We start from the raw sequence: 24,421 nt of genomic DNA on the forward strand, positions 1-24,421 counted from the left end.
TTCATTTATTGTACTATCATTATATCTTACTGATTACTGATATGTTAAATAAGTCATCCAAAATTCATTTGAGTTAAAATTCGCAATTTTGTATCTCATTTGAGTTAAAGAAATTGCATGTTTTGTATTTCCCAAGGTCCAAAAGTAATGTTTTCAATTTTTGTTTCTCTGTGAACTTTACATATCCATTTTCTACTCATAAGACCCTTTCAATGATACCAACATGGTATGGGGGTCGCCTTTCATCCGAATTTCACATCATTGTACATCGGAAACCAATAGCAATTGCATAGTTTTACGTGGTTTTGGACTTAGAAATCTGTTATGCTATTGAGCTTGTCCCAATAATTTCCATTGTTTTACTTAGATCGATTCATATTTTCGCGCCAACACTCGATCATATTTCTTCAAGATTTTTTTCTTTTTTTAAAATGCGCAATATTTCTATGAACATATACAAAATAACAAACCTTTCTTCTATTGTTTGAAGACACAAATGCAAGTAGTGGAAAGCCAAGAAGACCAATCAGTGATTTGAGATTTTCTGGATTCTTCATAGCAACAAACATGACTACATAAAACACAAAAAAGCCACCATCGCTATGTAAAAAAACCTGTAACGAATTTATAATGAGATGGTTGATCAGGTATGAAACAGTGAAGGAAGAAAGTATTTTTTACGGGTCTGGTCCATCCACATTCGAGTATACTAATATAGGATCCAAACCATAAACAACAACAAACAAACAAACAATGATCTACCATTTGAAAGAAGTCAAAAGGTGATATCCAACATCAAAATGTAAACAAATTTGTTAATCACAATTATATTAGCCAACCTATAGTATCATCATATTAACTATTGCATTCATTAAGTTTAAAGGTAAGATTCACGGCAAAATTCTTGCTTTCTTTCTCAACAAACATGTTTTGTCTGTATAATTAAGTCAGAGAAAAAAAATGGAGTAAAGGCATTTTCGCGCAATTTTGTTAGATTGTAGAATTGAACAAATATTAAACCTCTTCTTCCCCTTAAAATAATAGCTATAGTACCTTTTGACATACACGTCTGAAGTACAAGTTGTTATAAGAATAAGACTTTTGTTTTAGATAAAGTTTTACCTTTTACACAAAATTGATAAAAATAAATTACTAAAATTGAAATGCCAACTTATTATGTCGAACGAAATGAATCTTTATGTAACGATTTGTAGGATAAGACATGACATAGGTTGAAAACAACAGTTGTTTTTCTAAGGTGTTTTACCGTCAATGTCACTTAAGCGAGTCGTTAAGAGTATCAGCTATACGCACTTTTAACGTGTTCTTCTTAGATGCGTGTGTTGTATGTTTTTGGTGTTTGTATTTCTGTAAATTGTGTTTAAACGTTTGTGTCTCTAGTTCATTGTCTAACTATTAGTAAAAACAGAATTGAACTAACCAGTTTCTACGAGACTTCTCTTTCCTTTGGCAAACTCATGCAAAACATGCTCACTAAATTTTACAAGTTTCACGTAGAAGTGCGTCCTCTTCAAGAAATGCCAGACAATGAGCCATATACCAAAACCCGAAGCAACAATTAAACGCCACGATCCTTCATCTCCAACATGTTAGGAGACAGCAAACCCGAAAAACACGAAGTAGGCAATCAAGAGTAACACTCTGAACGCAAAGACACATTTGTCTTGATGTTTGGAGGCCAATTTTAGTAGTTCCCGTAGAGAATCCATTTCAAGAGTTACTAAATTATTTTTTGTAGACGAGGTTGATGAACTCTTTGAGCGTTTCTTTTCTTTTAGTCTCTGGCTGACTTCACGATTTTGACCAGAGTCAGAGTTTATTTCTTCTGTGGTTTTGGTCTTGTCGGGAGCCCGAAAAGCATTGTCTTGCGAAGTAACTGCATTTCCATTGCCCTCTTTGCAGTTTCCATCTATTCTTTCGCTGTTATCTAGCATGGACAATTCCATTTTTTCTTTTGTATTTAGTTGTTCAGTTGTAGGAATGCATCTAAAAATATCTGAACTCGAACTTTCATTCTGTTTGTTTGTAATTTATCAAAAGTCTTATTAATATCCGTAGATACTTCATTTGTATTCACCATTGCGTTTCAGTATATGTTGAGACGTGACTTCAATTAACAACTCTTTATTAGTAGAGATTGGTATCATTCATGCTCATGTTCTGAAATATTTTCGTAAAATGCGATGCACTATAAATATAGTACATATATTTTGTTTTACTTATCAATAATTCATATGTTTTTAATTTCACGGTTTTTAATTCTGTCGTAATTACATTCTTTAGTGCATATATAATTTGTCAACTTTTTATGTTTAATTAACACATAAAACCCCTTGATTATGCTCAAAATTTGAATACCTGAAAATGTTTTTATCAAATATGTCAATGTCACTAGCAAACTATCATATGAGCTGATAATATCGAAAATTAATTTTTACATGCTATGATCTGAGATGTTACTAACGGAACGCATTTCAATCTTACTTAAAGCATACCTTCATATGAGATAATACTAATGGAATGCATTTTATTCCCGCTTAGCATACCTTCTTATGAGATGATACAAATGAATGCATTTTATTCTCACTGAGCATAGTTATCTTCCTATGAGATGATACTTACGGAATGCATTTTATTATCACTTATCATAGTTATCTTCTGATCATATGAGATGACACTAACGGAATGCATTTTATTCCCACTTAGCATACCTTCTTATGAGATGATACAAATGAATGCATTTTATTCTCACTTAGCATAGTTATCTTCATATGAGATGACACTAACGGAATGCATTTTATTATCACTTAGCATAGTTATCTTCCTATGAGATGATACTAACAGAATGCATTTTATTATCACTTAGCATAGTTATCTTCCTATGAGATGATACTTACGGAATGCATTTTATTCTCACTTATCATACCTTCATGTGAGATGATACTTAGCAAAGTTACCTTCAAATGAGATAATACTAATGGAACGCATTTCAACATCACTTAAAGCATACCTTCATTTCAGATGATACTGAAGGAATGCATTTCAATCTCACTTATCATACATTCATATGAGATGATAATACCGGAATGCATTTCAAACTCACTAAGCGTACTATCCTAACAGATAATGCTAAAACGAATCATAATGTCAGTTATTACTACTATCTTCTTTATTTCCTCCATTACTGAAGATATACAAGTTATGTACAAATTATTACAATAAACATATTATAAATGGAAGGGTTACATAATGTTTAAATAATAATAAAAAAAACATGGTGATGTTCAATGCAGCATACATGTAGTTAACACAATATGTGTACAGCTTTTGCGTGTCGGTCAGGTACATGCATTTACATATGTATACATACATGTATATATTTCTATAAACGTCAGCAGCATGTCTTGCGTGCCCTACGCATTACCTTCCCTAAAGGGGAACTTTAACACAGTCGAAGATGAACTTAAATGATCGTTTGAGGAAAACAAGGTTTTCCTCTTCATTCAACAGTGGTAAGATAGGAGCACCGAGGAGTCTTAGTAAAAAGAAAGTTTCATCTAGATGCAATAAGTCTGCTAGGAATTGCGTCCCAAAAACATGAATGTCGCTTATAAATGACGTGCGTAATGTCGATGTCGCAACGCATACATGTACACTATGTACTAGCACATCTGTCATTGGAAAAGAACATTGATCGCAAATATTATGCTGGAGTTTGACGCTGCGGCACCAATGTCTTGCAATAGTGTTCATTATACATCTGTATCCGCTGTGAAAACACACTTTGTATACAATACATGGACGGACGTTTGGGTGAAGAACCCTAAAATATTGAAAACTGTCATCACAAAGCACACGCGAGTTCCACTTGCTCTCTTCAAACTGGTAAACTAAGGTCTTAACGTGGCTCTTCCAATTTGATTTGCATGGAAGCTTTGATGGATTAACAATCACATCGTTAACAGTTGACTGTAAACCATATTTGCATAGGATAAAACATATATCAGGTACAAAGCCATACATGTGAGTTCCAACTTGTGATAAATATAATAGATACCTACGAATAAACAGATTTCTGCTAATGCAGTGGACATTTAAGCTTAGGAGTTTGTGCAAAAACAGAAGCTTTCTAATTTCAATGTCGCAACTAAGCTTATGCAAGCCAACTATCGCTTCACACATATCAGATCTAGTCAATATCGTAAACCCCAGTATCTTTTTTACAATAAAGTGTTGAAATCTATTGACTAAGTTAGCATTTGTCGTAGACATGTTACACCAAAGCTCACAACTATATAATGCTATTGGTTTGACAATTTTCTTATATAGATCTATAGAGATCAGTGGGTTGATTCCATGGGGACTAACTCCCTGCGCAGCCATGGAATAAAATGCGTTTCTCGCCTTCTGTAATCTTTCTTCAATGCGAGTGGTATATTTTAAATTATAGTCCTGCCTTATACCAAGTTGAATTACGTAGCTTGATTGTTCAATGTACATGTTTCCATAAAGTATTCCGATTGGTGGTGCAGTTCGTCGTTTTGTAAAGACAACCGTGTTTGATTTCTTGACATTGACTTCAGTTTTCCAGCTCTGGCAATATGTGTATACAATGTCTACTAGGCGTTGAAGATTAAGGGGAGTGACTGATACTAGTGAGATATCATCCGCAAACGATGGATTACCTCCCTTGACTGACATAACCATACCTCCATAATTGCTTCGTTCAAGGTCGACGAGAAGTTGGTCGACGTAAACCAAATACAAAAATGTTGACAGGACCCCTCCTTGCCTAACAGAACGCAGAACGTCAAACGGCTCTGATTTAAGTCCTTGCACTCTTATTACACATTTCAGGTCCTTGTACGAGCTTATTAAGAGTCTCAAGAATTTCCCAGTGTACCCCAATTTGCCTAACTTGAAGAAGAGTCCCATGTGCCAAACGGAATCAAAGGCAGCTTTCTGGTCCAAGCAGGCAACGTAGGCATTGCTTCCACTTTCAATTTGATGGTAGATCGTCTCTTGAAGGTTAAACGAGGTAGTTATGCAACTGAGATCTTTTTGGAAGCCTTGCTGCTGAGCTGATGGAAATTTTTGACTATGCACATTGGTGTTTGTATTTATCCTTGAAAGAAGCATCTTTTCAAACAATTTACAAAAACACGGATTTAATGAAATCGGCCGATAGCTGCTTGGATCTGTTTTTTCTTTTCCCTTTCCCCTGAAGAGTGGTACTAAAATGCTTGTTTTCCAAGTTCCCGGTACATTTTCATGGAATAGTATTGCGTTGACTAACCGTACTAGCGCTAAAATTTGTAGTTTTCAACGGAACAGACATTACATCATCCCCCCTTCCCCAACTTCCCAAGCTGAAAATGAGTTACAAGCTTAGACATTTAGAACATATTATGTAAACTCTTAATAACTAATAGGAGTTCGCTCGCTCGCTAACTCCGCACTATATATATACATGAAGTAGTTCCTATTTATTAACATATTGTTGATGCCGGTATTTTCCTATTGTGATAACTCTCTAATTGGCATTGTGCAGCAGTAGTTTGCATTCATTTATATCATACGATGACCTCTAATTGCATTACCAAAAAATTAGTATTTGTAAAGCTTCATCTTGCCCTGTCTGTGTGAAATAGAGGATAAAACGAAATTTATTTTAAAGATAAAACAATAAAACGGGCGTAGTACCTCATGTATGATGAATAAGTCTGAATGCCGAATATTGTTTTTACCAAGTATATGGAGTTGTTTGTTTAACTGTATGGAACGAATGATGCGAAATACTTCAAAATTAATTAAGTAAGCTTAATAATGATTTATTGTTTATTCAGACGTCATTATAACGAAGTCAAACGAAGTTTGAAGGAGAAGCATATAGGTTGATGCCCTTTTTTCTAAAGTCTAGACACCAGATGGTGGAGCTGCAAGAAAAAAGAAAAATTGTCAAAAGCTAAATGTTTTTTTGTTTTAATTTTTAGCTAAGTTGTCACAAATTCCTTAATTTAAAAAGCGCCAAAAGATCGCTATTTTTTCGGTACACAAATTAAGTTAATTGAGTTAAACGTTATAATGCATTAAAAAAAAATAAGAATTGCATCAATTTATTATGCCCCATTAAACTTCAAACAATTTTAGAAATGACTTTAAAACAAATGACAAAAATATTGTCATTTGATCATGGAAAAATCGTTGTCATGCTTAATTAAATTCATACGACATTGACGTTACACGTAAAAGGATTATAACTTTTGTGTTGGAAGAGAACCTAGAAAACTTTGTCCCTACAGTCGAACCCTGATGGCTCGAACGCGCTTGGCTAGATTTTCTCGTTGGCTCGAACTGGATGTTAAGGACCGTTTTTCTACTGAATGTAAGAATTCTCGCTTGGCTCGAATTTCTTGGGGCTCGAGGTATTTTTGCCGGTCTCTAGGAGTTCGAGCCAACGGCTTGCGACTATATTTTTACACACAAACCAATAAGGGGTTCAGTTACAACTGGGTATATTCATAAAGGGAAATAAGGAATTAATTTAATTTAATAATATTTTATTGCATGAGAACACATTTCAACATGACAATATCAATACAAATTTCAACACAATATTTAGACCGACATTATAAAATCAAGCATGCAAAGGGATTGGGCCACGAGTAATGCCAACATCAGTTACGGTCCTCTCTCGAAACGTCACATTCTATACCAAGCAAAGGTGTTTTATAAGAAAAACAACAACAATAAGATTAATATCTAATGTATATTGCATTGTTTAAGTGGAAAAACATGATCAAGTAGAAGTTGTAGAGAAAGATGTGTGAGAGAAAGAGAGATCGAGAGAAGATGAGCTCCTGATACCGATTGTTAACTTAGCTAAAACGTTCCATAGCTATAATTGCAAAGTTATCGCCCTTGAACATTAATTTCTTAACACCAAATTTTGTTCAATGCGATACGCAGAAACTAATGAAAGAACTAGAATGAACCTTCATTCATAATTTCGTTACGTTGTTTCTGGACATTTCGGCAGTGTTTCCGGGCTTCTGTGGGCCACGGCTCGTCAACATCAAAACTAGCGTTAAGATGATATACGCTTTATTTTGTAATGACTTGGTTAGGTTAAAATTACATTGGGTGAAATTTTAAGGCATTCTTTGTTATATATTATTGGACCCTTTAAACTATACGAAAAAAACCTCAAAAAACAGTATAAGAAGTTGGATTTTAACAAAACCGTTAAAGATGCACTCTTATTCCCAAAAAGGATTTATCACAATTAATAATATTGTTTTAATACTCAAAAAATGATGAATAAATGTCGAAAACAATGGTTCTAATGACGGATACAGAGTTTAATTTGAAAGTAAGGAGCATAAAACACGGTATTTCTACCTTATGAGACTATAGTAGATCACAGTAAATCTTTAAGCATTCACCAATCATTTAATATTTTTACGCTTTCTGCTATAAAATACTCGGTTACAATTTTGTTATCAGTAATCAATATTTTCCATTAATGCATTATTTAGTAAGTAGTTTAGGGTTTATCAGTCAAAATTGATGTTAAATATACATGTATATGTACTGATTTTGAATAAGAGTGTCACTTTAACGTTTTAAAATGAGGTTTTCGCCAACTTGTTTGTGTCTCCAAGTTTTTCATTGCTATTCCGATGATGCGACCATTTGTTGACTATATTTTTATAATAGCCGTGATCCACGGACGACCGGAAACACTACCGAAATGTTCATAAAAAACGTAACGGAAATAATTTAGACAACGGAAAGGGCGTTAAGCACAGTAAGTAAATGGTGTTATTCTCGGTCTATAAGTGGGATATTGAGTTCAAAATCATGTGTAGGGTACCAATGTTTCGGATAACATATTGTTTCTATTTGTTTTCACGATTACTAGTTAGTATAATTGCACTTTTTTGTCACAATAAAGGTGTTAAATATTCATCCGATTTATTAGTGTGTTTCAACGTGTGTTGCTAAGTATCAGATGCAAGATATTTATTTTTATTATCGTTTTTGCATACATGGAAATCATAACAAAGCACAAATGATTGAATAAGTACGGAGCAGACATATATATTTTTAACGACACCATAATGCCACTATTGGCCATCATGCACATGCGTTACCCCAAAACCCTTCCATATTACATTGTAAGTACATAGGACCATCAAAACATGTCAAAACCCTTCCATTACATTATAAGTACATAGGACCATCAAAACATGTCCTAATATTCGCGCTGGTGTTGTCAGTAGTGGCGAGTTTAAATGACGTGTTTACCTCATATTTTCAAAGACCTATGTCTACGTGTTGCGATTCATGTGAACCGCGTAAAATTCAGAATTATTCCATATTTATACAGTTTATATTCCATAGAACGTTTGCTTTAGGTCTATTATTTAAAGGCCGGATTGATCGAAAAGAATCCCTTTTTATCTTTTTATAATTTCATAAGCAAATGCCATTTGTTGACAAACGTCTGTTGATGTAGTGAGATTTCAACCAAAGACAAAACGGCAGTTGCAACTAGTAGTCTGCATTACTGACTGAGATATCGAAGTTGTAGATAGGTTTGCTTGGATGTGTTTCCGATGACATTGATCCGCAAGCGTGCTATGACCCAAATGTTTAAATACGACTCGATTCAAATATTTATGGTCAGCAAATGAACCAATTGCCTCAACAAGATCGTATATTTTTAACGCTTTTTACAAAATAAAGGGCCTAAGTGAGAGCCTATGTGGGCGATATTTTCTCGAGAAAAGTTACGACTTCATTACAGAATGAAGCTCATAACAAAATTTTTCATTTGGTAAAGGTTAAGTCATCATCAGAAACGGTTTAAGACTTGTAAAGGTATCTTGATGACAATTGCATTAAGTTTTTTTTTTTCGTATTTTGGCTAAATGAAATAGGATACTTAAACGTGTCAAGCTAAGATAATATAGTAGTATACGTTTATTTTAACACAATTCTAATAATATAATTTAATAATTTAAAATCTTATGATACAGTTTAATAGATTCAATAGAACAAAATTATCAAATATATTATAACATAGTTTGGGTAAATATACAAGTCATATATACCACAATCACACAACGAATTCCTGAGAAATAGTTCAATGTATAACTACTGATATGCGACATCCTCTTCAAAAAGTAAACCTGAAAAATATAAACATGAAACTATTGAAAATACTATTGATATGTTTTCTGGTAGCCATTGCAGTTTTTGCCTCTTTGATATTTATAAATCAAATAGTGTGACAAAGTTTTTATCAATGTCAACATAAATTCGGCGTTTCGGTTGGTACCAAATAAGTTTAGGTTTCAAATCAGTTTCAAGAACTGTTTATGTGTTTTAAAAGACTCAAAAACTGAAAACCAGTTTTATAAAAAAAAATATATATAAAAACACCGGAACTGGTTTTTGTAACTGCCGAAACCCCCTTCGGAGGTTTGTAGTATCCGAAAACTAGCTCATTTAAAAAAAAACACGGCGGACAGTTATCCAAGACGTGTTATGAAACAACATTTAGTTGAAACAGTCAAACGACCTTCTGCGGTGTCATTGTTTTGATGTAATTCAGCAGTAATGGATATATGCAGAAGATCCACTATTCTGTTGTAACGGTACACACACCATACATTTGTTACTTCAAGCAAAACTTTCGAAACAGCCGAAACCTAGGAAAGCAAAACTGAAACTAGTTTGGTATAAAACAGAAAGCCTAGAATGAGTTTTATTATATATTACGTTGGTGGTGGATCCTAGGTCAAGTGGTAAGAGACTTGACTGCCAACTCAGGCGTCGCAGGTTCGGTCCCAGTGGCGGTACCAGGATAAGACGTTAGAGGGTATTAACTAAGGGGCGTGACCTTTTGACTAGCGCCCTCCCTTTTAACACTTTTTAGTGCGAGTTGGTGCATTTAAGGTGTATTTTATTACTATTTCTGATATACTGAAATAAAAAGTAAACTTAGATGATTTTTATTGGGAAGAGGGGGGAGGGGGCAAAATACCAACTGCCTTTCGTGAGTAAAAGACAAAAAAAATGTCTAATATGATATTATTAACGTGACATCTGTAAAAGGAAAATACGTTACCTGCAAAGCAAGCTGTAAGGTAACTAGCAACAGTTCCAACTACCATGGCACGGAATATATGTTGTGTAATCTCCCCTATACGGTGTGGCACGATGGCTTTGAACGATCCAATAATCAGACCCATGATGGCGAAGGAGGCAGAACCACACAATGCATAGGTGGCTATAATTTCTGACCTTGGCTAGAAATTAAAAGGACTATTTTATTCAAATGAAAAAAACTCGTAAAATATAAGAATTGAAAAACACGGACTGTTTTTCATTTTCCGATATGATTATAAGAACAGTTTCGTTCAGCATTCCTCTCATATATAAAAACACGAGGTTATAAACCAGTGGCATTGCTCCTCTGATAACTATATTAAACATAATATTCATTAAGATGCAAGATGACCCAGTAAAATGAGGTATATTTTCAAAGGGTATGCACGAAATACCTTTTCAACAAAGTTATTTGATTTTTTTCTTCAACGGAAATCGGACGTAAATTGATGTTTTTTGGCAATTTATAATGGCAAACAACCATGTTTTGTGTTATTGTTTCCTTGTAATGTTAACACTTTGTTTATCTCGTTACATAATGTACGTATGGGGTCACCTGGCATCCAGCATTGCTATATTTGTGTATCGGGGGTGGGGGGGCGTCTCAACAAAGATCTTTGTAGATTTAAGTCATACATTGAAGTTATCTTAGTGTCATAGTTTCATTGTAACACTATTTCGCTAAATATTTATGTTAACTGAACTTTAGCCAGTATTAAAAATTAACACAAAGGTCAGGAAATGAATAAAAATCCATGTGTTGCCATTTGGGACGTTTGAACAGATTAAAGATTATTGGAGTTACTGCCAAAATCCCTTATTGAAACGTACTCCAGGCACCTTAATAGTACATTTTAACTCACATCCAGTATTCCGCCTATGAGAGTGGTGTTTGTTTTCTCAAGCAAAATATCATTTCCAACATAGGACCACGTGTTGTTGATACCTCCAGCAACGTAATCCCGAAACTTTCCTCCGTTCTGATAAAATAGTACAAAGCAAATAAGTACTACCAAGTTTCAAGTAATAGAATACTATTCATCCATAATAAAGGAAGTGCGTGTTATTCTTGTAAAATATTTGTCACAAATTATTGTATTAAAACAACTCGCTCTTGCAGCGGAAACGGATTTTTAACCATACAAATCAATGAAAACCGATTAATATATGTCTAAGCTTACTGAAACGATTGATATCAAACTGTCAATGCGTCAAATTTTACCACTATCATAGGTTCAGTTTTGACTTCCATACTAGAATAACTCTTACTAATCTTTAACACTCTCCGCAATGATTGTTCCAAGTTTTTTACTTCCATACCAGAATAACTCTTACTTAGCTTTTACACTCACCACAATGATTGGTCCAAGTTTTGGGTAGGCCACAATTGCAAGACTGAATGTCCTCACGCCAAACAACTGTCCCAGAAACAGGCAATCTTCATGTCTCGCCCCCATCATGTACGCGAACGGATAGAAGATGTACGATAGCAGGAACTGGGGAAAACAATTCAGATTTTTTTTTATTGAAAACAAGTATCTGCTTCGCTTGTTACTAATTGTTTCTAAATTGATTATCCTTTGGAGCTTTCCTTAGATGGTCTATGATTTGTTTCTTGTATGTGATGATGTATTTGGTTGTGTTTAAAGATGTTGTTTGCCATACGCAGGTCATGGCTTCGTGTTTAATGACAAACCAAGTAATATACCGCCCTTTTCTATGGTTCATGGTTTTCAATATTGTTTTATCTATAAGTTTATTAAAACTACGTAACCAAAATCTTACTTCAGCACTCATATCGGCGACCCCAATTCTGTTTCCGAACCAGATAAGGGTATTGTTGATCCATTCCAGGATAATAACAAATGTCGTGATGTAGAACACTGCTTGTACAGTCAAAACAATGCTCTGGTTTATTCCAACGATGATACTGTGCATCAACGACGTTGGTTTCCTGGATGAACAGAGAAACACAAAGAAGGATTTATTGAATATTAAGAAGGTATTATTTGTTTTCCGTTAATGCCTGCATGTGCCCTCAAATCTTAATTGACCCCTTTTATGGAAAAGGGACAACCCATTAAAACTATCAGAGCTTTATTTTCTTGCAGTTGTATATTGATTAGGAGTAACTGATTATACGTAATACTTGAAACAGTTTTGAACAGTTTGAAGTCACATTTTAGGGAAGATAGATAGATAGATAGATAGATTTATTTCAGAAATAAAATGTACATAAACATAACATTTAAATACATGATAAAAATACAAATAAATAAATGCATCCATGTTAAAACCACATTATATTGCTAAGGATAACACAAAAAGAGATTAAAAATCCCTTATTTCCATTGTGGGATATTTTATATAAATTGGTTGACATAGGAAGACATTTTAGAGCATTATAAAATGAAATATTATACCTTAAAATTTGCTTTATAATGAAGAACATAAGATAAATCTATCCAAGACATGATTACAAAAAATATATTGGAATAAAAGAGGAACAGTCCTAGTCCAACAAGTGTGTTTTAATAGAGGACTTAAACTTATTCAAGGTTTTGATCTTTCTTAAATCTTGTGGTAAATTGTTCCATAATGAACACCCACGGTAGGCAAATGACTTTTTACCAAAACTGCTGACCTTTGGGTAAGAATAGCGTCCACTATTAACGAAAGTACATGTATTTTCACTAATGATCGTAGTTTACACTCTAAACCTAGTACTATAATTGTGTGCAGTACTTACAGGAAATAAATGTTCCATCATATAGGAAGGGGCTGTTTTAAAAACATGACAGAGAGTTATAAAGTCTACTCTTTTTGCTACGGGTAACCAGTTTAAAGTGGTGAACTTATCCTTGCCAATATGGGATCTAAAATCTAAATTTAAAATAAGCCTCATAATTTTGGTCTGGGTAACTTGTAGCTTGTTTCGCAAGTCCTGGGTAATGGAATTAAACCAGACAGTAGAAGCAAATTCAAAATGGCACTGAATAATGGACATAACTAGCAGCCTTTTAGTGTGTTCGTTAAGGAATTCTTGTTTCCAATACAGAAACTTGAGTATTGCATTAGCCTTTTTAATGACTGATACAGGCATGTCTTCAAAAGATAAGCAGTTATCAATGGTTGCACCAAGGTACTTTACTGAACTTTTAGCTACAATGGGAACTCCTTTACAGGTGACATTGAGACCACCTTGTGATTTCAGCCTTTGCTTGGACCCAAATAGAATTGTTTCTGTCTTGCCTAAGTGCAATGAAAGTTTATTACATATAAGCCACTCACTTACACTTTCCAATTCATTGGATATGGCACATTCTATTTCATCTTTATGTTTACCAGGAACTAGAATTGCAGAGTCATCCGCATACAAGAGCAACGTATGCTTTACAACTGCTGGCATATCATTTGCATATATTTAAAAAAGGCAGTGGACCTGAAATGGACCCTTGAGGCACACCACATGTTACATTTGCTTGTGAAGAAAATGTACCTGAGACAGATACTAACTGGTGCCTGTCGGACAAATATGATGAAAACCATCTAACAGTTGATTCATTTAATCCAATATCTCCAAGTTTCATTAACAGTATACTATGATTGACTGTATCAAAAGCTTTCTGAAGGTCTAACAGGGCCATACCAACAAGGTATCCTTTGTCCATATTAAAAGTAATAAAATCTGTCAAATGAAGAAGACATGTTTCAGTAGAGTATTTGCGCCTGAAACCAGATTGATAATTAAATAAAAGTTCATTATTGGTCAGATAATCTTCAACTTGGTCATAAATAACTTTCTCCAATACCTTAGAGACAATACTTAAAATAGAGACGGGGCGTTAGTTGCCAACTTCTGTTTAGTCATTTTTCATGAACAAAGGGACAACACGTGCCGACTTCAAGTCGTCTGGCACCACGCCCTGAATAATTGACAAATTAATGATATGAGAGAGTGGATGTGCTATGTAATTTGCAGCATCCTTTATAAATTTTGAGGGGATACCATCATGTCCAGTGGCTTTGTTGGAGCTAAGACTGTTCAAGTATTTTAAAATTTTACATTCAGGCACAATTGAAATACCATAGCTGTTTGGTTTGACACCCTTAGACAAATAATATTGTGAGACAAAATTTCTTCTAAACTTGTTAACACATTTTGGTAATTTATCAACGAGATTTGCAGCAACAGATGTGTAAAATGAGTTAAACTTTTCGGCAACCTTCAATTTATCAAAACAAATTGCATCACTTATGTTTAAGCCAACACTACAAGTAGATTCACTTTTCTTGGAAGGTAAGCCTAGGTGTTTAAGACTATTCCATAAAGATTTTGAATCATTTTTATTACTTTCAAGAGAGATTTTAAAATATTTTTTTCTTTGCTTTTGCAATGCAACTTTGGGCCTTATTTCTCAAATTTCTAAACAGACATAAATAAACAGGAATACACGGTTATGCATGTTTTAGGTTTTAGATGAAGTGTTTGGGTGTCCAAATTATTTCATCATAAAAGCAGCAAAATATAGATAAGAACACACAGAAATATGCCCTGTTAAGATGTTCTTGGAATAATAAATGGGAACAATACTTAAAATGAGCAGAATGTTGCTATTGCAACAAGACCAACTTGAACCATAAGACCTAATCTTTTGCAAACAAACATTTTTAAAGTGTTTCTAAAGAAAATCAAAGGCACCATCTACATATTATGTTTTCATTTTGTTTTAATTATCTCAAAAACAAGGTGCGAAATTTTTTTTTTTTAATCCTACAGGTAAACCTGTTATGTATTCTTACTCGAGGAAGTCCGGTCTCGTAGTGGGAGTGCCGTTAGCCCCAGCCGGGATTGGTGGCACTTCTTCATTGTCCACGGAGGGAAATGAAAGCTTTGAGGCAGCAACAGCAGCGGGGGCCGACATTGCTGAGGCGGCTATAAGAGGCGCAGCAGGCACCTTTAATGTGTTATGGTATTCTATCAATCATTAGAATACATTGTTGTCCAATATAAAACTGGTATTCTAAAAGCATTTTGTGCGTTACTGAAAGTAGTTAGAAACTTCTGACAAACTAGAAAATTTGGCAGCGATTAAGTATCTTCTTCACTTTTTACTAGATAAAAATATCTTAAACAAAAATACAACATTAAATATGGATTTTCATTTATATTTGTGCTAATATAACATAAATGTGAATTTTGCAATGTACAATTGTGCCAATACAAAATAAATGTGGATTTCGCAATCATGTACAATTGTGCCAATACAACATAAATGTGGATTTTGCAATGTACAATTATGTTTGTAAAGCACAGTTATTCATTTCTAAATTCACATCTACGCTGTAATTTTAGCGATTTGATAAAGATGGCTACATATTCTTGATATATTTGACAGAAATAAAACAAGGAAAATGATAACAAAAAAGTTTCAAAACATCGACAATTTTTGCCACAACCAAAGGGGTATACTAAATATATTATCAATTTCCCCTTTTTGTAGTTTTTAAGACATTTATGTGAAATCATTACGAAGTTGAACATTATAAACATGTATTTCTTGAGTTTAAGTTGAAACCAATATGTTTGCTTAATGAAATAAGACTTTTAAACCTGTAACGCGTAAGATATGTTAACAAATGGGTCCTATAAACATAAACAGTGGTTCTTGACATGCTGAACCAACCAACCATTGCCCCCTATTGGTGATGTATAATTGCTGATTTAAGATATCATTAAATACACCAAACTGCATTTAATTGTCAATATAACGTTATACAATATTGAGCTGGATATTATTTTACTCTATAAAGCCAAAAATAAAATAATTGCTAGATTTTTATCCTTTTTTTGAAATTGGGGCGGGAAGTGACATTTTATTGTTATTTTTTTCATTTTTCTTAGATTATCTTAACAATTTTCCTTGTTTATAGGTGAATGTTTACATCGACACCGGCTGATATGAATACACGCCATTCCCGGACAGTACTGGGTCGATACGCAAATTCAGAGCCCAGTTCAACATTTGTATTTGGGTCAATTAAATTAAAGGGGCGGCGGAAACAAGAAGGGAAGGGCGGAGATGAAAAACTAGCAATTAATTTATTGTCGCTAAATAAACATGAATGTATAATAGCTAATTATTTTATTTTACTGATTTACACTTACACCTGAGGACATGAATATGACCAGAGACGTTCCTCCGACGGTAGACAACCCCCCAGCATACGTAAGAAACAGCTGTGATGGAGTCATATCTGCTATATATTCCTGTATCAACATCGCAGATTCCGGCTGAAATAATATATTAAAAATCATCAATATGACACAAAGATACATCTAAGGATAATAACAAGAAAGACCATTGATGCAAAGCATCAAAGGGCGCCGTTTAATAGTTTATGCATTTGTTATATGTTGAAAAACAAGGAATGTCAAGGCCACCAAGCATATTACAATGCATCGAACCGCATCCATGAAATTCTCAAAATATGTGTAGTATTCTGCTTAACAACATAGGCTAAAGAATTGAAATTGAAGAGTTTCAAGTTGAACATTTCATTAGGGGTGTGGTACATTAATGAACACGACAGAAATAGGGTGCTTGTGCACTGTACTTTTTGTCATTGCCACCTATCCATATACCAAGTTTTATTTCAATACCATGAGTATTTTGAAAGTAATGCTCTGGTCAAGAAAAAGAGGCAAAGGACAATAATTCTGTAATTAGCTGAAATACAGCACTGCACTTCCTCTTGTTGTACTTTACCATTGAATGATGTTTAATGAAATTCCAAAAAGTAGTTTTCTTGTTATGCTACGGACAGGAAAAGGAACAAAGGGAATAACTCTTGCAATTCGCTGAAATAGAGTTATTGTTCTTGTACACTGCAGTTCTAATCATTTAGGGGGAGGGAGCAAAGTCACCATGCTGGAATGACAACTTGAAGGGAAGAGTAAGTTTCTTGATTATATGGGGAATTCAAAATGAAGAAGTGACCTGAAATAACCACTTTTGTAGTACTTTAATAAACATTATCATTTCGTATGAAAGTTACAAACATAAATAGAACATAATTATTGAACTGTGATATAAAAAGATATATAAAGAGAACATTGTTTACTAGATGAAATGCATTTATAACATAACATGCCTTGTTTTTAGCTGTTTAATAATACTAAAATGTATGAAATTGGACAAATTGCATAAAAACTGGAGTTATAATGTTAACTTCTCCATTTACATGGTAAAGAAGAGTTGAAAATGGATGTTTTTAGTTCATAGTGATATTAACACAAAATAGCATGTGTCTTATAGGACAATGGCAAATTTTTCAAATATGATAAAAATAATGCATACAAACTGAATATGTATCAGACTATGCATGAAAGTATAATACTGTTTCTATTTTTCACAAAGGTTTTGAAATACAACAATGCACATATAAGCATAAATAGGCCAAATATGCACAAAATAATAGTAAACAATGTGTGAAAGTGATACTGAACACTTAAAATAATTTCTTTGTGCATTAAATGAATATATACCAGAAAAGCAATACTAAATCAAGTCCAAAATGTATAATAACATGAAGAACACCCCTTTATGAATATCTTCATAACAAATCAGAGTACATGTAAACAATAATCATTTATATAATTAGTATCAAATGTGTCTACTTTAAAGTGTGTTTTCATTTGCATTAAATTAATATATACCAAAAAAGCAATTATAAAAATCCTTAAATGTAAAAGAAACTGAAGACAACAAAGAATAACACCCATTTATGAATATCTCCAAAACAAATCAGAGGTCACCTAAACAATAATCATTCATACAATTAGTATCAAATGTGTCTAGTTTCTGTGTGTCTGTTCATTATCTTTAAATGAGCATCTTTAAAGTGAAACTCTTATTTGAAATCAATACATATAACAGGGCTTCCATTAAGAATTTGAAACTGGAAGTATAAACTTCCTGTCCATCAATTTTGGAAGTTTTACACTGAAATGTGGAAGTTAAAATCTCCCGAATACAATATCTTTTTCCACTATTTTTCAATTAGAATGTTAAAAATCAAGTAATTTGTAACTTTAACTTGCTAAATACAAAGACTTATATTATAATAAATCATTTTATCTTAAGACTGATTGAAATTGTGACCATAAAAGTAATATTGACACACGGTTTGAATATTTTGAACTTCCAAGCTTTCTACTTTGGTGGTTTTCTTCAAAATTATGGAACTTTTTGTACTTCCTAGAAATCAATTTTGAAAGTTTTAACCCATTTCTAAGGAGAAATATACTTCCAAACTTCCTTTAATGGAAGCCCTGCATATAATTGTATTTATAACACACATCAAATTGACTGATAAAACAATAACTGCTTACTTAATAATGCATTTACTAAAATATTGTTTACTGATTAATAACAAGCTTGTGACTCTGTTTATAATAGCAGAGAGCATGACAAATATTAAATGATTCGTGATTGCTAAAAGATTTACTGTGCCAGTGTGGTCTTCTATCGTATCACAAGGCAGAAATACCATGTTTTATGTTCATTCTTATTAGCAAATTGAACTCAAAATCCTTCATTAGAAACATTGTTGTTGACATCTATCAACCCATTTTGAAAAATCAAATCAATAATATTAATTGTGATAAGTCTTGTTTGGGAGTAAGAGTGCATCTTTAAAAAATAGTGTGTGTTTTTCACTTTATATGAAATATGTACCAATTCAATTTGACAAATGAGACAAAAAAAATAAGTTAAGAAATAGAAGTAGTAATTGTACATAATAGAAAACAACAACAAAATTGACAAAGCTCAATATTACAGGAAATCTATTTGAAAACAAAAATCATTAAAGGCCATAATTATTTAAACTGAATTAAGGTATTTAAGTAATACACACTTTAATAAAAGCTTTCACCGACAACATAGTTATTATTAAGGTACACTATGGGACTTTTATCCAAATTTTGAAGATATTTTACCGTGAATTAAAAAAGTTATTTAAGTTTCATTACACCCAACCCCAAACTCCAAGGGCTACAAAGAGCGACAAGTAAATATTTTGTCTATATTTGATTTTTGTTTCACATTATCAGAGCTTATAAAATAAACACAACAGTTTCTGGTGAAATAAACTTCAGTTAACAGAAAACATAAGTTCAACCGAACAGCATTATTGATACACATGCAAAAATATCATTTTGATTGATCTTGTGAGTCTTCTGAACAGAACAGTAATTCGATGTTTGAAAATATAAAGCAGTTTTATAAATTCATAAAAAATAATTAATCATAAGACAACCTGCTGTAATCATTTTAAATATTTTCTATGATGTCTAATGAACAATTTAAAAGACAATTTATGATAGTTTACCGTTCAATTTTGAAGAAAATATACATAATGTCATGTAACCATACATTTTTATAGCTAAAAAAATGCTTAAAAATCAACCCTTTTCTTGTAAAAATTGATAAAGCTTTATTGGACTTATTCATAAAATGTAATCATTTAAATAAATGAATTTTACATATGATGCTTACTCAGAATTCAGATTTAAAAACAATGAATGTACTTTCAAATTAAAATATGTAAAGAAACAAGAACACTATGTACATGTAGGCGGTAATGCCCCTCCAAAAATGTCAGAGTGAAAGCTCTCAACTTATTTGTCTTTTTAATATTATAACATGTAAACAGTCTCTGTAGGTAATCTATGTCTATTTGTTTTATTTTGTCAATGGTATTCTTACATTTAGAATTTTTCACATTTAGTCTTTACTCTTCAACATTTGAAGTTTGGTCTGTTCCCATGCGTTTGTACTTGTAGTGTGTGCACAGATGATAAATACTCAATGCTGATTTGGTTTTCATGCCCCTTCAGGTACTTTACCCCTATAGAATGTTTAGTGCTGTAAAGGAAAAAAATGTACTTTAAAAGCCTTTCTAACTTATTAGTATAGATAATAATACTGCCATACATATACAAAATAAAATATAAACAGTTTAATATTTCTCGACATTATTTAAAAAAACAACAACAAGCTGATACATACATGTAGATAATATATAAAGAAAATTACTAAATTTATCAATAAAATTCATCATCATCATCATCATCATCATCATCATCATCATCATCATCACCACCACCATCACCACCACCACCACCACCACCACCACCACCACCACTTGATTATTGAATACAGTGAGTTTATAAAACAACAAACACCAACTCAAATATGTTTTATATGAAATACTCACATCATCTCTATCAGATGTGACTGCCTTGTGGATGACATGAATGTCAAATCTGTCTCAATGATCTAACATAGTATTTAATGCAGGCTGGAATTTTTCATAACCCCAATTTGTTGACTTAGTAATATTCAGTCATTTTCCTACCTGAAAGAAATTAGACTTCTGATTATCAACCGGCAGAAACTACAACTGTGAAAGACAAATGCACATAACAGTATCAATTATACATTCTGCACTAATATCCGTTTTAGCCAAGAGTAAGTTGGTAAGTTGCTGATTTATTGCATGTACAAAATTCTATTGATCGATAACTGATATAACAGCTGACCTTGTCCAGTGTACTATATTTTCACCTGCACACGTGGAACGACTACGCTGGTCAAATTCCAAAGTATACTGCAGAACATTAAAACGTATACACTACCTTTTAAAGAGCTTCTTTCAATGTTCCATTAAATAATGGCAGATAAAGCTGATACAGACAAAAAGCGTAAGCCAAGCAAGCAAAGCATAAGTGAGCCGAGTGAAATAGAAACCAGTGTGACGGAGGATAAATCTCCTGATACTAAGAAAAAGAAACAGAAAAAGAAAAAGACAAAACACACAGATATAGAAGCGGTCATGGAAGACGACGAGTATGAACTAGAAAAATCAAACGAGAAAGAGATTGCTGGAATTAAAAAGCAGCTAAAAGAGATCGCAAGTAAATTAAATAGCATGGTGTCAAAAATCGATAAATCGACAAGCACACTAGAAAAGAAGCTTGAACAAGTCATTGATAAAGATAGCGAGGGAATGAATATAAGAGAAATCATAAAAGAAATGTTCACTGATATGAAGGAAAGCCTTCTCGGGTCAGCGATACTCAGAATTGAAAAACTCGAATGTCAGCAATTTGACAGAGAGTCTGACAAAGACAAGCAATCCAAGAAAATAGAACAATTAGAAAAGCATATCAAAGATAGAGATCAAGAAATACACGCACTGAAGAGAGATGTGATTGAAAACGAAACCAAAAGAGAGTACTCACAGAATGATTTTGAGCAATACACACGCCTTAATAATATCGATACGAGGATTGCCGGAAAATGACGAAAATCCGAGAGCTGAAAAAGCAGAAGAGACAACCGAAAAAGTGGTAAAACTACTCAGTGAAAGACAAATCAATGTTATATATGACGACATTGATATTTCTCACAGGTTATGGAAAACTGTACGTGGAAAACGAGATGTGATCGTTAGATTCAAATCACGAATGAAGCGTGACAGTGTCATGAGAAATTAGAGAAGTCTTCGCGGTTCAGGAATATGGTTGTTTGACGATCTGACAAAACTCAATCATGAGGTATTCATGAGTGTCCGCCATAAGATGAAAGACGAAGTCGATCAAGCGTGGATTTCGAACGGCAAAATCCTATATAGAGACAAATCGGGCAAGGTTATTCGGGTGGACTACGACGATTATGACAGTTGGCTAGATCTCCCTTGGCCGAACACGTAACTTTCTGGTGCACAGTGTAGTAGCAGTGGTCATCGGATTAAACTGTCCATACATTATTTGATATCATGCGCTATTATTGATCCTATTTAGAACGTATCGTGATTATTCATCAAGGTCATCCGCTTGTCAAACATAAGTTAGGTAGTCAATAGCATGCAGTAAACGCATATTGTACATTGTTTAATTATATTATAAGATATATAGCTTTACACATCCCATTCCTGTTTAAATATTATACGAATACACTTCAATTTTACATAATCAAAATCCATTAATGTGTATAATGAACAAAATATATTTATATCACTAAAATATTCAAGTATATGAACTGTTTACAATACTGGTTAAATACACATGCATATCTTTTATTTTTCTTAGAATACGCACACTTCTGTATAAGCACATGGGTGTTTTTCATATAAGAAAAAAAGCATATTGAATCAAAGACGCAACAGGAAAGACATTTTATTATGATATAACAAAAAAAATTAAAAAAATGTAAACATTTAAAAATGATAATCACTATCAGCAATGCCTTTTTGTTTTGTTTTCGTTAAAAGGCATGGATAGACATTGCTATGCATCTTAAAAACACTTTGCGTCAACATATATCCCTTGTTTTATTTTTTGACAAGGGTTGATATGATTTGATATATCGTCTTATCAAAATTCATGTATTTTACAAGTGTTTTATAGAAACACATAATATATTTTGGCTACACATATTATGACTTTTCTATACACTTTAATATTATATGTGCTTTGTATACGAATTCGACCTTAGATAGTTACTTCAAACTATATATTTTAATATTTAACTCGTGAAATAGCTTATACCTCTCAATTTGTGTATTTTGTTGTTTAGCTATACTTATAACGTTGCTTGAATAATTTATTATTGATACATATAAATAGAAAATAATCCTGCACGTGCACATAATGAGTAATATATATATTATACATGCTCATGAATGTGTGTTTGTGTGCGTGCGTCTCTGAGTGAGCTCGTGTGCGCGCGTGCGTGCGTGCGTGTGTGTGTGAGTGTGCGTGCGCATGCGTGGGTGTTTGCTTGTGCATGCGTATGCGTGCGTGCGTGCCAGATGACACGAACATGTTGGTGAAATATAACACACAGTAGTTAAAATATTGCTAAAATCTTGGTTCATGACAACGTGCAAGCACACGTTCAGAATATGATACTCTTTGTTATACGCGCACATTACGTGCATGTGGGAATATATATTAAATTTATTGTTATGTTCATTATAAACATTAGTTAAAATATTTCTATAAAATATAAATATCATACAAGTTTTTTTTTTCCATATATATTGTTGTTTTTTTAATTTGTATAGGCTATGAATGACATGATATTTAGATACATTATGTTGTAAACCTTTTTATATTGATTGCAATTTTTTCACATGCATATTGGCAAGCTTCTGAAATGTGTTTACAATCACGACCATACGCATCAACGATTTTATATCTTTTGTACATGCAAATAAAATCTGCCAATCATTATACACATACACAATGTTTTACACATTATACAATAGAGGAGCATTCAAATATTTAGCCCAAACTTCTTTATTTAAATCCGCATGGATTGCACATTATGTACTATAAATGTAAGAGGCTTAGGAAACAAAACTAAAAGAATGCAAATATTCCAGTGGTTAAAAGAAAAGAATTATATGTTTTATTTGTTACAAGAAACACATTTTCATAATAAAAACAAAGAACAATGGGAAAAAGAATGGGGCGGGTTATGTTACTTTAGTGGTTCTTCCACAAACAGTGAAGGCGTTGGAATCCTTGTTTATCCAAATTTTCCAGCTAGCGACATAATAAAATACGAAGTTTTATTAGGCAGAATTCTAGCAATTGAACTATCTATCAATTCCAAAACATTTATCATTATAAATATATATGGCCCTAACACGGACGACGTAAACTGCATATACACTCAGACACACGATATATCATAGGCGGTGATTTTAACACAATAATTGATGTAAATCTAGATAAGAAAAACGGAAATATCAACAAACATAATCGTTGCCGTAAATATATAATCGATGTTATGTCGACGTTTAATTTAATTGATATATGGCGTTTGAAACATCCAGATAAAAAGCAATTTACATGGCATTCGAGCACAAAACCAAGCATTCATTGCAGATTAGACTATTTTCTAGTTTCAGACATGTTGCAAAATTATATTATTGACTGTAACATCAATGCAAGTTTTAAAACAGACCATTCCTTAGTACTTTTGAAGTTTAACACACAAGAAAACAAAAGAGGACCAGGATACTTTAAAATAAATAATAGCTTATTATTTAATCAAGAATATAAACAATTGATTAAAGATACTATTGAAAACACTGTAAACATAAATAATGAAGCTAATCCAGTCACCCTGTGGGCTATAAT

The 24,421-nt window shown here is 33.0% G+C and overlaps 1 protein-coding gene across 2 annotated transcripts in view; it reads right to left on the bottom strand.

Moving 5' to 3' along the window:
* Positions 1 to 6,645: 6,645 nt before the first annotated feature.
* The window catches only part of LOC128230137 (solute carrier family 28 member 3-like), a 35,252-nt gene continuing 17,476 nt past the window's right edge, over positions 6,646 to 24,421 (bottom strand). Inside the window, exons 5-12 of one of the 2 annotated variants that reach the window (XM_052942177.1) lie at positions 16,370 to 16,495; positions 15,004 to 15,158; positions 11,986 to 12,154; positions 11,553 to 11,696; positions 11,064 to 11,180; positions 10,160 to 10,340; positions 9,141 to 9,218; positions 6,646 to 6,730 (exon numbers count right to left, since the gene is read on the bottom strand). In XM_052942177.1, the coding sequence (XP_052798137.1) occupies positions 9,184 to 9,218; positions 10,160 to 10,340; positions 11,064 to 11,180; positions 11,553 to 11,696; positions 11,986 to 12,154; positions 15,004 to 15,158; positions 16,370 to 16,495 (927 nt within the window). In that variant the 3' untranslated portion in view covers positions 6,646 to 6,730; positions 9,141 to 9,183. Of the gene's footprint in view, positions 6,731 to 8,996; positions 9,219 to 10,159; positions 10,341 to 11,063; positions 11,181 to 11,552; positions 11,697 to 11,985; positions 12,155 to 15,003; positions 15,159 to 16,369; positions 16,496 to 24,421 lie in introns of those variants that run through there. The other variant, XM_052942176.1, reaches the window with a different exon arrangement.

The sequence above is a fragment of the Mya arenaria genome, chromosome 4 (genome assembly GCF_026914265.1).
Source record: "Mya arenaria isolate MELC-2E11 chromosome 4, ASM2691426v1".
Lineage (NCBI taxonomy): Eukaryota > Metazoa > Mollusca > Bivalvia > Myida > Myidae > Mya > Mya arenaria.